The sequence below is a fragment of the Leucoraja erinacea genome, chromosome 8 (assembly GCF_028641065.1).
Source record: "Leucoraja erinacea ecotype New England chromosome 8, Leri_hhj_1, whole genome shotgun sequence".
NCBI classification, from domain to species: Eukaryota; Metazoa; Chordata; class Chondrichthyes; order Rajiformes; family Rajidae; genus Leucoraja; species Leucoraja erinaceus.
The window spans coordinates 74,198,611-74,216,910 of NC_073384.1; the positions used below are offsets into that span (position 1 = coordinate 74,198,611).

At 43.3% G+C, this 18,300-nt stretch overlaps 1 protein-coding gene across 2 annotated transcripts in view; it reads right to left on the reverse strand.

Annotated features, from left to right (window-relative positions):
- The window catches only part of cnksr3 (cnksr family member 3), a 106,643-nt gene that overhangs the window by 70,975 nt on the left and 17,368 nt on the right, over nucleotides 1–18,300 (reverse strand). For both annotated transcript variants that reach the window (XM_055639988.1, XM_055639989.1), the window contains one exon: nucleotides 175–338. In XM_055639988.1, the coding sequence (XP_055495963.1) occupies nucleotides 175–338 (164 nt within the window). The remainder of the gene's footprint in view (nucleotides 1–174; nucleotides 339–18,300) is intronic.

An 18,300-nucleotide genomic window follows, 5' to 3' on the forward strand; every position in this document is an offset into this window, starting at 1 on the left:
GATTTGGAGACCAAAACTGTACGCAATACTCCAGGTGTGGTCTCACCAAGACCCTGTACAACTGCAGTAGCTTGTAGCTTGTAGCTTGGGGGTCTTTATTGGTTAGACAACGATCAAACTAATGTACTGCACAATCATTAAATTTTTCTGGAAAAAAAAAAAAATTTAACTTACCAAAGCACAAAGTAGATCCACAGCCTCCAGGATTAGTTCCTGGTGACCAATACGTGTAACTCCTAATTCTTCAAGATCCTGATGGGTAATCTGGAGAAGTTGCTCACCATTTATTTTCTCGCGTTCGAAGCTGTGAATGTAGCACTGCAAGTAATCATCCAAGCCTACACAAGAAGACATACAACATGAGACATTTAATTTAATTTTTGTTTCATCATTTGTGCAAAAATTCCTTACCTTCAAGGAAAACATTAATAATGTTGATTAACTAACAACATTCTTTGCCACAGAAGGCGGTGGAGGCAGGTCAATGGATATTTTTAAGGCAGAGACAGATAGATTCTTGATTAGTGCGGGTGCCAGGGGTTATGGGGAGAAGGCAGGAGAATGGGGTCGAGGGGGAGAGATAGATCAGCCATGATTGAATGGCGGAGTAGACTTGATGGGCCAAGTGGACTAATTCTACTCGTATCACTTATGTCCTTATGAACTAACACAATAACCACTCTATTCCAAAGAATAGTTGGTGGGCCCCAGCATGAACAAGCATTTACTGACAAATATTTAAAAAATGATGTAACATCGTAAAATCTGCAAAATCTTCAGAGGCGAGGTCATCTAATCAAGCTGAAAATCAGCAGTGGTTGCTCTAAATGGTTGACCTAAAGCATAATTAGAGGTAGATTTTAATAAGGGTGGAGAGGTAGCGAGGCAGTGATATAAAGAATTTTAGATTTTGCTAGCCAGACAGGTGAAGGCAAAACCCATTGTAAAATGATTTGATTGCTAAATGATTTGATTGATCGCAGCGAGATCCGGATCTGCATTAACCGGAAGGACCTGAACCTTGCCATCAAGCGCCCGCACTACCCCATGCGGACGGTGGAGGACGTCGCTGCACAGGTCGGTCCTGCCACTGTCTTCTCGGTCTTAGACGCCAAGAGCTCCAACTGGAGACGTGGGTTCGAATCCCACTTCTGACACCATGTAAAATGATTTGATTGCTACACAAAGTCCTTTACTGATAGTTTATTATAAGCACTACATACATACTATGCAATAGCTGTCCGTGGTCATCACTGGAGCTAGAGAGCGAGCTGGAGGTGGGGACACAACAATTATACGAGAGACAATGGGGAGTGGTTAGTAGTGGTGAAGTCACTATGTTAAAGGAACATGCACTGATCTACACCCATTACTCGAGCACTGGAGACTAGACCACAAGCAGGAACAAGGCCATTTAGCCTCAAGTATCGGTTTCTGTTATCCTTCTCATACAAGTCTGGCCTGCTGGCAGGTTGTCAAGAGTCAAGGGAGTTTTATTGCCATGTGGCCAAGATAGGACAATGAAATTCTTGCTTACTGCAGCACAACAGAATACGTAAACATAATACAGAATGGCCGATAAAAGTTCAATGTGTCTATAGACTATATACACAATAAATAAACAGATAAAGTGTAATAGTAATAATAGAATGTTACGGTTCAGAACTTGTTTGATGTCATGTCTGATGGCTGTGGGGAAGAAGCTGTTCTGGAACCTGGATGTTCCAGATTTCAAGCTCCTGCACCTTCTTCCCGATGGCAATGGAGAGATGGTGTGGGACAGGGTGGTGTGGGTCCTTGATGATGTTGGCAGCCTCTGAGGCAGCGACTGCGATAGATCCCTTCGATGGTGGGGAGGTCAGAACCGATGATGGAATGGGCAGTGGTCACAACTTTCTGCATTCTTTTCTGCTCCTGAACGTTCAAGTTGCTGAACCAAGCCACGAGACAGCCAGTCAGCATGCTCTCTACTCTACACCAGTAGAAGTTCGAGAGAGTCCTCCTTGACATACTGACTCTCTGTAATCGTCTCAGGAAGTAGAGGCGCTGATGCTGCCTTCTTTATAATTGCATCAGTGTGCTGGGACCAGGAAAGATCTTTGGAAATATGCACGCCCAGGAATTTGAAGTTTTTGACCCTTTCCACCATCGTTCCGTTGCTATAGACGGGATTGTGGGTCCTTATCCCACCCCTTCCGAAGTCCACAGTTTAGTTTAGAGATACAGCGTGGAAACAGACCCTTCGACCCAACGAGTCCACGCCGACCATCGGTCCCCGCACAGTAACACTATTTTACAATTTTACCAAGACAATTATTCAATTCCCCTCCAACATTTTTCAGTATTACTTGGATGTTCATAGATTCCTCTACTGAAAAGGTAAATACAAAATATCCATCTAATCTGTCAGGCTGTTCAGAGCTCGTTCCCCATGTCATGTTGATGGCTGGGTTTCAGAAACTGTTCTGGAGAAAGGTTGAACAGATTTAGGGCTTTACCTTCTTTCCCGATGGCAGAAGAGAGATGGGGGGACTTGATAGAGGTTGGCAAAATGATGAGAGGGATAGACAGAGTTGACGTGGAAAAGCTTTTCCCACTGAGAGTAGGGAAGATTCAAACAAGGGGACATGACATGAGAACTAAGGGACTGAAGTTTAGGGGTAACACGAGGGGGAACTTCTTTACTCAGAGAGTGGTAGCTGTGTGGAATGAGCTTCCAGTGAAGGTGGTGGAGGCAGGTTCGTTTTTATCATTTAAAAATTAATTGGATAGTTATATGGATGGGAAGGGAATGGAGGGTTATGGTCTGAGCGCAGGTATATGGGACTAGGGGAGATTATGTGTTCGGCACGGACCAGAAGGGTCGAGATGGCCTGTTTCCGTGCTGTAATTTTATATGGTTTATTTACCCTTTTAATTATCGTTACACACGCTAATTCTTTTAAGGGCTCCATGTTTTTTACCTACTTCTTTGTCTATTTTTATGGACATTACTGGTTTGCCCTCAGCTTATTTTTCCATCACATTTTTTGGGCTCCTAGGCTCTATTGGAGTATTTTCCTTTCACCTCCTAATGAATTCTCTTTCAAATTAAGGCCTCATCTGTAATCCATTTGTTGGCCATAGTGGTTCATTGCTCTCAAGAATCTCCATCTGTCCTGCTAATACATTGTCCATTCCACTTTGGTCTATTGTAGGTACAGCAGGCAGTGAAGAAAGTGAATGGCAAGTTGGCCTTCATAACAAGAGGAATCGAATATAGGAGCAAAGAGTCTGCAGTCCATCAGGGAGGCGGTACAGGAGCCTCAGGTCACGTACCAGCAGGATGAGGAAAAGCTTCTATAACAACACAATCACACTGCTGAACTCGGAGTCCCGACGATAGATTTCTCTGGTCCCTCCGTCCCCCTTTGTTTAATCATTCTGTATTTCCTGATTATTCTGTATCTTTTCTCTTTCTATTTTTTTCTTGTTTTTTTTTCTCTTTATGTACAACTACTACGGACAGACGCAAAACTGCATTTCGTTGTACTGATACTTGTATTTGTGCGATGACATTAAAGTTGAATTGAAGGCTTCTGCAGTTGTACAGAGCCCAAGTGAGACCACACCTGGAATATTGTGTGCAGTTTTGGGCCCTTAATTTGAGGAAAGACATTCTTGCTATTGAGGGAGTGTAGCGTAGGTTTACAAGGTTAATTCCCGGGATGGCGGGACTGTCATATGCTGAGAGAGTGGAGCAGCTGGGCTTGTACACTCTGGAGTTTAGAAGGATGAGAGGAGATCTCATTGAAATAAAAGATTGTTAAGGGTTTGGACACGCTAGAGGCAGGAAACATGTTCCCAATGTTGGGGAAGTCCAGAACCAGGGGCCACAGTTTAAGAATAAGGAGTAAGCCATTTAGAACGGAGATGAGGAAACACTTTTTCTCACAGAGAGTTGCGAGTCTGTGAAATTCTCTGCCTCAGAGGGTGGTGGAGGCCGGTTCTCTGAATGCTTTCAAGAGAGAGTTAGATAGGGCGCTTAAAAATAGCGGAATCATGGGATATGGGGAGAAGGCAGGAACGGGGTACTGATTGGGGATGATCAGCCATGATCACATTGAATGACAGTGCTGGCTCGAAGGGCCGAATGGCCTACTCCTGCACCTATTGTCTATTCATTCCACAAAACTAAAGGTCGTAGTTCTGAGTTAAGTTGCTCTCTCAAATGGAATACAGAATTCTACTAGTGCTATGATCACTATTTTAGCAGAGATTCTTTAGTTTAGTTTAGAGAACCAGTCTGTGCCAACCAGCGACCCCCGCACATTAACACTATCCTGCACACACTAGGGACAAGTTTTACATTTATACCAAGCCAATCAACCTACAAACCTGGACATTTCTGGTGTGTGAGAGAAAACTGAAGATATCGGAGAAAACCAACAGGGAAAACGCACAGATTCTCTGCAGACAGCACCTGTAGTCGGGATCAAAACCAGGGTCTATGGCACTGTAAGGCAGCAACTCTACCATTGCAGCACTGTGCTGGTGGGACAGGCCCCTTACTCCCCTTGCAATCAGGTATCGCTGTTACCATTATTAGATCACACCCATTACCTCCTTATGCTGAAGAAAGAGCTGCAGATGCGGGAAAAATCGAAGGTAGACACAAAAAGAAATGCTGAGAAACTCAGCGGGTGAAGCAGCATCTATGGAGAGAAAGAATAGGCGAAGTTTCGGGTTGAGACCCTTCTTCAGACTGATGTCGGGAAGGGGGGAGGGAGCAGGAAAAAACCGCCCCCCCCCCCCGACATCAGTCTGAAGAAGGGTCTTGACCCGGAAGGTCGCCTATTCCTTCCCTCCATAGATACTGCCTCACCTGCTGAATTTCTCCAGCATTTTGTCTACCTTCTACCTCCTTATGCTTATCCTCTGTGTATTTATCTGCAAAGCTTTCAGGCTTGCCTTTTTTTTGCCATTTTATGATCATTTTACCATCAATTTGTAATGACCCCATCTGCCCTCTCTCTTGCCTCTAATTTACCCACTTTCTGCTTTTGCATTGTATTTCAGTTCTTCCATCTCTGTTCTTGCCTCTCTCCCTGCATTGGTCAGAAGATGCAAACCTTTGTTTGATGCACATGCAGCTAGAATTTGAGGACTTGCACATGATGGGTATCCTATATTTTAGAGGAATTTCTGCTCATCCAGTACTTCACACGGAAAATGTAGGACAATTAAAAATACTGAAGGATTTTAAACAGGTGTCCGCTAGATGGACATGAGAAGCTTCAGTGTTTAAGTGGAATCATGCATTTTCTCACAAGATGTTACGTGTAAACTTGAAGGGAGGGATGAAGGGATAAAGACAAAATCCAGCCAACAATGCACAAAGAAATCACTAAAGAAAACATTGATAGAGGGCGGTGAAGATCGATAGTCTCAATAACATGGTTTTAGATGCATCTGAAACACCACAAGGTAGAAGGCTACAGGACAAGTCCTGGAAATTGGATTAATATAGATAGGCTTGCAAGGAAACAGTGGGCCCGAAGGAATGCAGCGTAGGTTCACCTGGTTAATTCCTGGGATGGCAGGACTGTCATATGTTGATAGAATGGGGTGACTGGGCTTATATACTCTGGAGTTTAGAAGGATGAGAGGATATCTTATTGAAAGATAAGATTATTAAGGGATTGGACACGCTAGAGGCAGGAAATATGTTGGGGGAGTCCAGGACTAGGGGCCACAGTTTAAGAATAAGGGGTGGGCCATTTAGAAAGGAGATGAGGGAAAGCTTTTTCACACAGAGAGTTGTGAGACTGTGGAATTTTCTGCCTCAGAAGGCAGTGGAGGCCAATTCTCCGGATGCTTTCAAGAAAGAGTTAGATAGAGCTCTTAAAGATAGCGGAGTCAAGGGACATGGGGAGAAGCGTTTAAGAAAGAACTGCAGATGCTGGAAAATCAAAGGTACACAAAAATGCTGGAGAAACTCAGCGGGTGCAGCAGCATCTATGGAGCGAAGGAAATAGGCAACGTTTCGGGCCGAAACCCTTCCAGGAATGGGGTACTGATTGTGGATGATCAGTCATGATCACAGTGAATGGCGGTTCTTGCTGGAAGGGTTGAATGGGCCTACTCCTGCACCTATTGTCTAAAGGTTTGTTTCTATGGTGTGAGACTCCAAATTAGCCAATTTCCTAACCGCAACAATACAAATATATTGGTCTCGGTGGTGTGGCAAGAAGGAACTTTCTGAACCAGGATTAGTTATGTGATTCCGATGACTCCTGCAACTAATTCAGAAACCATATTTTCATAATTGGGCCAAGTACAGATCGTAAATGTTTCAATTAAAAACACATATGGTTTACAATGGAGCAACAGTAAAACTGCAATCAGGGCAGCCTCTTATGAAGCAATATGAATACAAAGTCTCATCCATGGAGACCAACCAGCAATTGTATGTGTACTCCCGTGGACTAACTTTCGAACAAATGTGCATTCTCTTTGAATTTGTCCAAATAAGTACCAAACAAAATTTATTCAAGTCCTTAATAACAACCAGGTCCAAATTGAATGTTTAGTTTACGCCGCACTTAATGGTCTCACCCAAGCTGTGGAAACATGGAACAGTAAGTGCAGGTTTACAAAAAATAAATTGTTGGATTAACTCAGCGAGTCAGGCAGCATATCTGGAGAACACGCATCTAGACTCAAAACGTCTCCTATCCATGCTCTCCATCGATGCTGCCTGACCCACTAAGTTACTCCAGCAATAGGTCTATTTTCCACCCAAGCTGTGATAGAAATAGAGAGGAACTAGCCTCTGGATTTGTAAATTGGACAGATGGAGCTATACAAGCTGTTACTCCCATCTGCTATCTAGTAATCTTTGCTAGATAACTATTCAGGTGCTTCTGCATCAAGAAAGGTACACGGCTTGGGCACCAAGTCTCACTAACAGTTAACTGAACATGCAGTTAATTCCAGATCCATCCAAAATGCAATCTATAATGGGTTGTTTAAGAAAGAACTGCAGATGCTGGAAAAATCAAAGGTAGACAAAAATGCTGGAGAAACTCAGCGGGTGAGGCAGCATCTATGGAGAGAAGAAAGACGATATTTCGGGTCGAGACCCTTCTCCAGACTGATGGAAGGGTCTGAAGATTCTTCAATCTGAAGGTGGGTCTCAACCTGAAACATCACATTTTCCTTCTCTCCATATAATGGAGTGGATGCGCTAATCAATGAGAGAGTTATCAAGTAAAATGAAGATACTGGATGCAGGAGTAATGGCAGTAGTCAGAACAAATCCATCACAGATTGTTGAGAAATATATTATTCAACAAGAACCTTGCATTCTTTAGTTTAGACATACAGCGTGGAAACAAACCCTTCGGCCCACCAAGTCTGCTGCGACCAGCGATCTCCACACATTAACACTATCCTACAATAGGGACAATTTACATTTTATACCAATGCCGATTAACCTCCAAACCAGTACGTCTTTGGAGCGTAGGAGGAATCTGAAGATCTCTTGAAAATCGACGTGGGTCACGGGGAGAATGTACAAACTTCATACAGTTTGATCCATAGTTAGGATCAAACCCACGTTTTTAAATAGCACCAGTGAAACATCTGCACAGAGCAATAATAATGCAGTGTGCTCAACCACTCATTTAACTAATTATTGCTTTGTTACGCAGCTTTTTCAGCTTAAAGTGCCATCTAAAAACAAGCACTTCTGTTCCCACTCTGCCCAATTTTAATTCCCCAACTTCTAACATAGTGAGAACATTAAATATTAAAGGCAACATTAAATATTGTAATTGATTTGTGTGTCATTGAATGAAATTGTGAGAATTTTCTGTGCTAATGAAAGCATACAATTATATAGATTCGAAGCACAAAATGGTGATTAAGAATCAGAGTTGCAGGAATTCAGCGTTATCCTCGTGCATCTTTTGGGATTTCCATAGATTGGAGGAAAAACCAATGAACTCCACAGAAATCTTTGGAAACGTGAACTGTATTCAATCACTGGAATGTGCATCTTCAGTCCAAGTTCTTCAAGGCGAGAGCGAGCGCGAGAGAGAGAGACACACACACACACAAAAGGGTTCTTGGGGAAAAAGAGTTACATTAAATTTAATTGCTTCTGGTTGGGTAAATATGGTAGGGTGAAGACTATTGCATGCTTAAATTGTGCGGGGGTAATCCATTAGAAGAAACTGGGTGACGTTTCGGACACGCACACGGACATGCACACACACGCTTCCTGCACCAGCCAATGTGAATTTTGTAGACAGCACCCCCCCCACTTGCCCGGTCTAAAAAATTCACACGTTGCAAAGCCAAGGTGATACAGATACCACTTTGTAAAAAGACAGCTAAAGCACGGTGTACGGTAAGTCCTTTAAAAGAGGGGGGGGAGAAGGAGTGGAGACAACCTTTAAGAAGCCAGAGATACACGGCTGTGAAGCTCGGCGGACATTATCATTATCGGTCAGTTATCCTTGGTTCTGAAAACAACTGCTACCTCTTTTTTCCCCCCAATGAGCCAATAAAATTCACCGGTCAGCACCGGCTACAACCTATGAGAATCTCCGAGAACCTTCGACCTCCTGGCGACCCACCTACGGCACGAGAATTCTCGCTACTCTCCATGGCGGCTTCATTCTAGTCGCCGCTAATTTTTCAACATGCTGAAAAATTCACGGCGACCATAATGAGGCTGCGACAAGTTCCCAGAATGCGGGAACTCCTCACGACCATGAAGGCGACTCCCCGGCAACCACCCACGAACATATGGCGACCGCATACTCCTGCAGTCGCCTAAACAGTTACCTAAGTGGGACAGGCCCGTAACTTAGTTTCCAGAATCTAAATGCAAGTTTCTACAGATCTTATGGTAGTGGTCGGCAACCTTGTTGTGCATAGGGGCCAGGACGCATGTCTGTGAGTGGATGGCGGGCCACATCTATCATGTGTACACATGGATCCCGCCCTTGAATGCAGGCATCAAATCACACGATCACAGAAGGTGCACGGCCGTGCCGGAGGCTTTGCGCAGGATGCGGTACAGCCGGCGCTCGGCGGGCCGGATGATTACGGGAAAAAAATCCGCATGCGGGCCGGATGATTTCGGTTTGTGGGTCGCATTCGGCCCAGGGGGCGTACGTTGCTGACCCCCTGTGTTATGGGTTTGAAAAGATGAAAGCAACGCAATAGCCTAAAAATGCAACTGGCAAACTGAAAAACATATGAGTGCAACATTTCCTTGTTCAATGTTGACAAGCAGTGCCAAAGCCAAACCTGTGAAATGCATGTATTCATAACCATCAGCAGGATTTTGGTACACTGTTCACCCCCCTATGTTTACTCCATTGCACAATAGAATCACGGCAGATCTGACAGTCCTTCATTATGCCCTTTTGCACAATCCTTGGTTAACCGTTCAATTAGAAATCACTTTACTTTAAGTATTCACAAAGGCCGATTCCGTGGCAAGGAGCCACATGACACACAAGCCAGAAAATAAATTATTTCTCATGTCAGTTTTAATGGTTTTATTCTGAAACAATATAATCTGGTTCTGGGCTCTTCCATGAGAGAAATCATTCTCTCAGCATTTACCCTTCCCAAAATAGTTGACATATTTATTCTCACGAGTTAACACTGTTAACTTTCCTATATAAAAGACAATGAGGTGAAATCAAGCACCTTTTCAATAATTCGGTGAGTAAATCTCTCAATGTGATTTTACTGGCACCGTGTTCAGTTGCAATAAGACTTTCCTAACTTTATACCCCAATACCCTGAAAGACCAGCATTCCATTTACCTTAGTTATTAACTGTTCTATATCAATGCATGATGTCAGAGGTTATGGGGAGAAGGCAGGAGAATAGGGTTAGGATGAAGAGATAGATCAGCCATGATTGAATGACGGAGTAGACTTGATGGGTCAAATGGCCCAATTCTAATCCCATCATTGGTCGGTGGGGGCGCTGCAAGCCAGCAGCCCTGCCAGCAACGTGTTAGGTTTTTTCTACTTTTTTTGTTTTTTAGTGTGTTTTAATGTTTAATGTTTCTTTGTGCGTCTTGTGTGGGGGGTGCAAGGGGGAAACCGCTTTGGTCGTCTCCTCCACGGAGAGGCGACTTTTTCCATGTCGCCTCCCCCCCGTGGCCCAACATCGAGGATCAGTGTACACAGTGTACATGCGGCCTGTCCCGGAGAAGTGCCCAGGGCTTCAGCAGCGTGGACTCTCGCCATGGAGCGGGCGAGTCCTCGCTGGAGGGGAGCGCTCCATTCACTGGCCTGCGGCAGCCTGAAGCCGGGGTCTGCAGAGCTCCAGCTGGCAGCGTCCTGGGATCCCTCGTTGAGGAGAAGAGCTCCGACCGCCGGCCCGCGGCCTACTTCTAACCGCGGGAATGGCGTGGACTTACCCTCGCCGGGGACCCCTGGAGGAGAGCTCTGACCGCCGGCCCTGCGGTCTGTGGTGCTTCCAGCTGCAGCGCGGCGGGGACTTTAGATCTTCGACCGCCGGCCTACACCAACCTGAAGCTGCGGTCTCCGGTGGGGAGGCATAGTTTCAGGATTTACCTGGACTTTACCTTGTCTACTCATCTGGAAGCCCGGAGCGGCGACTGCGGAGGGTTGTGGTCTCGACCACGGGGGAAAATGGAGGAGGACTGGCCAAATCTTGTGCCTTCCACCACAGTGATGAATGCTGTGGTGGATGTTTATGTTAATTTTGTTATTGTGTTTTTGTGTGTTGTTTTTCATTGCACCGTTGCTGGCAAATTCATTTCACTTGCACTTTATGTGCAAGTGACGAATAAAACTGATTGTGATTGATTGTATCACTTATCTTATGTGCTGCAGATTTCCTCCACTTAAAGACTGACCTTTTATTCGTCCTTCTGTAGTGGTCAACATCCTCCCACGTTTATAGTAAATTTGCCAATGTTTTGCCCACTCACTTAACCATCAATATCTTGTTGTTTGGTTCCTCCCTCATTGACCTTCCAACCTCATTTCAAGTCATCCGCAAATAATGGCAACATATATTTGCTTCTCTCCATTAAACCCTGAACATATACAGCTTCATTCTCAACATAGATTCCAGTAATACCTCACGGTTGCAGGTTGCCAACTTGGAAAACAATGTAGACACAAAAAGCTGGAGTAACTCAGCGGGACAGGCAACATCACTGGAGAGAGGGAATGGGTGACGTTTCGGGTCGAGACCCTTCTTCAGAATTTTAAAAAAAGGTTCCCCAGCTGCATCTTTCTGCAAGCCAAACCTCTTTCAGTGCCTATATATTAGCTCAGGTCAACACAAAAATGTTGATCTCATTCTTTTTTTAAATCCAATTGTTTTTCTCTATCCACTCTTCAACCCTTACGACAAGAAACATCATACATATGCAACCCAAGAATAAAACTCCAGTTCGTCATTTTTATAGTGGATGTAGTTCACTTCAATAGAAGAATGCAACATCACCAAGGGAAATGTCAAATATTGTATACGATACATGCTACATATGGGAGTCATGGGAAGCAAGGTAAGGAAATGTTAAAGGTAGACATAAATGCTGAAGAAACTCAGCGGGTGAAGCAGCATCTATGGAGCGAAGGAAATGGGTCTCGACCCGAAACATTGCCTATTTCCTTCGCTCCATAGATGCTACCTCACCCACTGAGTTTCTCCAGCATTTTTGTCTACCTTCGATTTTCCAGCATCTGCAGTTCCTTCTTAAACAAAGGAAAAGTTAATACTTTCTAACCCAGGGTAGAAGAAGAATGTCATTTTCAAGTCGAGGCCAGGTTTACATTTAGAGGAGGCACAAACAATTTCAGATTAATGTTGTGATAATGGATTACAAAGCTGTGCAAACACTACTTAAGTGCTGAAGTCCAACTTACCACTTAATTCATGGCTAATTCATTAAAGCTGCTAATTTGTTTAACATATTTTCTTTAGAAGAAATTTGTTCCAAAGTGCATTCCAATTAGCAGCTGAAGAAGAATTAGATGAAGAATCAAGTCGCGACCAGGTTTACATTTGGATGAGTCCCAAACAATTTAAGGTCCATGTTGTGATAATGGATTAGAATGCTGTACACACACACATACAGGTCCACCACTTCATTCACAGCTAATTCATTATAGCTGCAAATTTATATATCTCCTTTAGATGTTCTTGAATATAAATATGTGGAACAAAAAAGTTCCAAAGTGCATTCCATTTAGCAGCTGCAAGTCTGCTACAATTTGGGATATCTACATAATTAGAACCCACTCAATCACCAAAGCAATAAGCTTGGATCTCTCAGTGTAGTTTATTTAGTTCAGTTTAGTTTATTGTCACTTGTGCAGAGGTACAGTGAAAAGCTTCTGTTGCATGCTAACCAGTCAGCAGAAAGACAAAGCATGATTCCAATCAGGCCATTTACAGTGTATAGATACATGATAAGGGCCAGATTTGAGAGGGGTTTAATAAAATCATAGTTATAGTAAGATATGTTATGGGAGTAGACATTTAAGAGCGTGGAGCGATTGTAATATGTTTGTAGATCTGCTTCTGTGGCTAGCATGCAAATAGTTGCCTGGGTTGGGCGCCATCTAATACAAATAATTACCCTTATACTGTAAAGTTCCCCAAAGGCACATTAATTAATGATGGTCAAAAAATGCCAATCAGAAAAACACTAATTAGCTTCAGATGACACCTTAATAAAGTAACAAACAATGCTGGTCATAAGATAAGATCATAAGTAATAGTAGTTGAATTAGGCCATTTGGCCCATCAAGTCTACTCCAACATAAAACATCTATCCCTCTCTCCTTCCTAACCCCATTCTCCTGCCTTCTCCCCAGAACCTCTGTACTGATCAAGAATCTATCTATCTCTGCTTTAAAAAAGATCCACTAACGTGGCGTCCACAGCCTTCTGCGGCAAATAATTTCACAGATTCACCACCCTCTGACTAAAGACATTCATCCCATTCTCCTTCCTAATAGAAAGCCCTTTAATTCTGAGGCTATGACCTCTAGACCTAGTCTCTCCAACTAGTGGAAACATCCTCTCCAGATCCACTCTTTCCAAGCCTTTCACTATTCTGTACGTTTCAATAAGACATCCACTCATTCTTCTAAACTCCAGCGAGTACAGGCCTAGTGCTGTCAAACGCTCATCTTATGTGAACCTACTCATTCCTGGGATCTTTCCTGTAAACCTCCTCTGGACCCTCTCCAGAGCCAGCGCATCCTTCTTCAGATATGGTGCCCAGAATTGCTCACAATATTCCAAACGCAGCCTTACTAGCATTACATCCCTGTTTTTGTATTCTAGCCCTCTTGAAATAAATGCTAGCATTGTGTTTGCCTTCTTCTTGCCGATTTACAACTTGCAGTTTAACTTTTTAGGAATCCAGCACCAGCACTCCCAAGTCCCTTTGCATCTCCGATTTCTGGATTCTCTCCCCATTTAGAAAATAGTCTACACCTTTATTCCTATTACCAATATGTATGACTCCACACTTTGCTATACATGAATGATATCAACATCAATAACGAATAACATAGAATAGTGAAAGTCTTGGATAGAGTAGATGTGGAGAGGATGTTTCCACTAGAGGGAGAGTCCAGGACCAGTAGCCATAGCCTCAAAATAAAAGGACCCTTTTGCCACAGAAGGCTGTGGGGGCCAAGTCAATTGACCGATTCTTGATTTGTATGGGTATCATGGTTGATGGGGAGGAGAATGAGATTAGGAGGGAGAGATACATCAGCCATGATTGAACGGCAGAGTTTGATATTTGAACAGTTAATGTGATTAAACGTTTCGGCCCGAAACGTTGCCTATTTCCTTCGCTCCATAGATGCTGCTGCACCCGCTGAGTTTCTCCAGCACTTTTGTCTATAACAAACATTGAGACTAGAATGATGCAAGATAGCTCCGGAACGTGACAACTGTTGTCCCAAAAGATGATTGATCTACTTGCATAGAAACATAGAAAATAGGTGCAGGAGTAGGCCATTCGGCCCTTCGAGCCTGCACCGCCATTCAATATGATCATGGCTGATCATCCAACTCAGTATCCTGTAACTGCCTTCTCTCCATACCCCCTGATCCCTTTAGCCACAAGGGCCACATCTAACTCCCTCTTAAATATAGCCAATGAACTGGCCTCAACTACCTTTTGCGGCAGAGAATTCCAGAGATTCACCACTCTCTGTGTGAAAAAGGTTTTCTTCATCTCGGTCCCAAAAGATTTCCCTTTTATCCTTAAACTGTGACCCCTTGTTCTGGACTTCCCCAACATCTGGAACAATCTTCCTGCATCTAGCCTGTCCAACCCCTTAAGAATTTTGTAAGTTTCTATAAGATTCCCCCCTCAATCTTCTAAATTCTAGCGAGTACAAGCCGAGTCTATCCAGTCTTTCTTACAAACATTTCACTCTTGTGTACGACAGTACTCAAGTATAATGTGATTTGACTGGATGGTATGGACAAGCTTTTCACTGGATCTCAGTACACATGGGGATAATGAACTAAACTAATGCATCAATGATTCATAAGCATCACTGGAAAGGTAGAAAAATCTATTTTGTAGAAAGTAACATTTCAAGAAATACATGTTCTAAGATTGAGATGAGGAGAATGGCCAAGATATCTCAATTCCTCCATCTACGCTGCAGCTGCCCAAAGATGAGATGTTCCATCCCAGGACATCGGAGTTGACCTCATTCTTTAGCGAACGGGTTTTCCCCTCTTCCATCATAGGTGAAGCCCTCACACGGGTCTCCTAGTTGTCACCTTACCCTCCGCTAACAATGATCCATTCTACATTTCCCTTGATCTTCATCCCCTTTGCTCGTTCATTTCCACACCTTACTCTTCCCATATCTGTACGTCTCCCGACTCAGTCAGAAGAAGGGTGTCAACCCGAAACGCCATCCATTCCTCCTATCCATAGATGCTGCCTATCCCGCTGAATTACTCCAGCATTGTGTGTCTATCTTCCAAAAGAGTGGTCAAATCACCAGACAAGCAGCCCAAAATCTGGATCCCTGGTCTGAAGAAAGGTCCCGACCTGAAACGCCACCTATCCATGTTCTCCTGAGATATAGCCTGACTCGCTGAGCTACTCCTGCATACAATGTCTTCCCCTGGACCCACGATAAAGTTGGCCATCATGATCATGCCAGTCCATTGAAAATACCCAGCTCCTAATTAATGTTTAAGAAAGAACTGCAGGTGCTGGAAAAATCGAAGGAAGACAAAAATGCTGGAGAAACTCAGCGGGTGAGGCAGCATCTATCGAGTGAAGGAATAGGTGACGTTTTGGGTCTCGTTGGTTAAAGCCAATTATATCCTTGGATCCCCCTTCTTCAGATGTTTGTTATTAGAGTACTCCCAAAATAGGCACATACAAAGGCAGTCATTAATTTTAATACCAGTAAGCAAACATTACCTTTGTCCCCCTTTTGCTATTGCATAGAACTTACACTAAAACATTTTAACATCTGGCTTCAACTGAAATAAGGAGCCACAGCTGTGCTGAACAGTGGTAAACCCCCTGTGTGCAGGAAGGAATTGCCGGTTTATACCAAAATGCTGGAGTAACTCAGCAGGTCAGGCAGCATCTCTGGAGAGAAGGAATGGGTGACGTTCCAGGCAGGGACTGTTGAGTGATGAAAATGACCCAAAGACATAACATCATGCAAATGCAATTCTAAAATTTAATTGATCAAAAACAAGTTGAGGACTGTTATCCCGTTATACATGTATGAAATGCATTTATATTCTGCAAAGGTAAATAATGATTTTGACAACATCTCAAATCATTTCTATCCAAAATTGCAGCTGAGCCAGTGTAATGTTTTCACATCCAAATATGCAAGATATTTCATGTATAATATTTACGAGTCTAAAATGATTGTACTTCATCTATGCTTTTAAGATCTTAGTTCAGTTTATTGTCACGTGTACTGAGGTATAAGTGAAAAGCTTTTGTTGCGTGCTATCCAGACACGGAAAGACAATACATGATTCCAATCAAGCCATTCGCAGTGTCCTGATACACGAGGGAATAATCCCTTACTTCAAGATAAAGCCGGTGAAGTCCGATCAAGGATGGCCCGAGGGTCACCAAAGAGGTAGATAGTAATTCAGGACTGCTCTCTAGCTGTGGTAGGATGATTCAGTTGCCCGATAACAGCTGGGAAGAAACGGACTCTGAATCTGGAGGTGTGCTTCAAGATTCAGCATTGAAAACTGAAATAAAAGCAGAAAAAGCTGGAGACATTACAGAAGCTCCCACGCACTATATAAGGTCTGTGTGTTTTCACACTTGCCTGATGGGAGAGGGGAAAAGAGGGAGTGTCCAGAGTGCGACTCGTCCTTGATTATGCTGCTGGCCTTGCCAAGGCAGCAAGAGGTATAAATAGAGTCAATAGAAGGGAGGTTGGTTTGTGCGATGGTCTGGGCTGCGTCTACAATTCGCTGCAATTTCTTGGATGGAGTTGTTCCTGCAGCTGCGTGCAGTCTCCTGGCATGCGTGCTCTTCTAACCCCTGGAGACTTTTGGGGACCTGTAGTACACTCCCAATACGCTGATCATTACTTATTCTTATTTCTCAGCTTCACCAATATAGCCTCACTGGATGAACCATCAGTAATGTCATCTTGGATTACTCTTGTGACAATGGCTAAGATAAACACAAAATGCTGGAGTAACTCAGCAGGACAGGCAGCATCTCTGGAGAGAAGGAATGGGGTAACGTTTTGGGTCGAGACCCTTCTTCAGACTGAGAGTCAGGGGAGTGGGACAGAGATATGGAATGGCAAGGTGTGAAAACGAAGGATCAAAGAGGTTATGGGTCAAGGAAATAGATAATTTTGTTAGCAAAGGGAAGGTGACAACGAGGCATATAAGATAAAACATAATCAGGAGGACAGTCAGACTGGTCGGAGAACTAGGAGGGGAAGGGATGAAGAGAAAGGGAAAGCAAGGGTTACAAAGTTTATGGTCTATATTCATACCGCTCGGATGCAAGCTACCCAAGCGAAATACGAGATGTTCTACATTGGGTAAAATTAGCATCATTGGTGAAAACAGGAAGTAAATACAATTGATACATACACAGCAGGAAGATACGAACAAGTACGGGGACCTCATTGAAACGTACAGAACAGTGAAAGGCTTGGATAGAGTGGATGTGGAATGGATAAGAGTCAAACATTTGCCATATTTGAGCCTGGATTGTGGGGTTGAGAGGAGAAAGAGTTGACTGTAGATTCTCCCCTCAAAGCTTCTACCTCTTCAGGTACAAAAGTAATAAGTAAGAAAGAGAAGGAACTGCAATGGGCCAGAACTCGAGATATTGATAATTCAGTCAAAATCCTGTTTGTTGTCCCTGCCCCTATGTGAATCACCTTAGGACGTTTAACTCTCAAAATATATTTATGACTCCATGTTTTACCTCTATATCAGATCAACAGAATATCTCCCAAATTTAAAAAAAAGTCGAACCAATTATGCTCCTCAGAGAAGAAGTCTTCAAGTCTGAGGAAGGGTCTCGACCCGAAACATCACCTATTCAGTTTCTCCAGAGATGCTCTCTGACCCGCTGAGTTACTCCAATATTTTGTGTCTATCTTTGGTTTAAACCAGCATCTGCAGTTCCTTCCAACACATATGCTCCTCAAACAGTGACAGCCTGAATATTCCCCCTGTGGAAATAATATTCACATAGCAGACTGCATTTTAAGATTTCATTGCCAAAACAAATTTCATCACTCTTCCAAGCACGAAAGTTGTGGGGAAAACACCTGCACTTCATCAAGTCTTTGAAACCCAGTTCATAGACTCGGCACTGCAAAATATAAAATGCACTGAAATATATCTCAAATTTCTCCCAAATTTACTTGAAATGGAGACGATAAGAGAAAGAAAAAAAATTGCAAGCAAAATATGCTGGGATGAAAATCAGACCTGTGAGGATTGAATTTGGAGGGGTGGGAAGAACAATATAAATTTCAGAGTTGCACTGGAACAATATGCTTGAAGGTTTTTCGACCTACAAGAAATTTCCAGCAGTGTCTCGTTCTTTTGTTTTCTAAAGCTGTTGCCCTAGTCTCTATAGCAGGGAAGACAATGATTTCAGAATGACACCTCCAATTGCATGCAGATCATAAGTTTGATTTACAGCGAAGATTTTGTTGAATTCAAGTAACAGCACACCAATTCACGGCCCAGTATATTGCCATTTCTCCGTTCTATACCAACAGTTATTCAGTC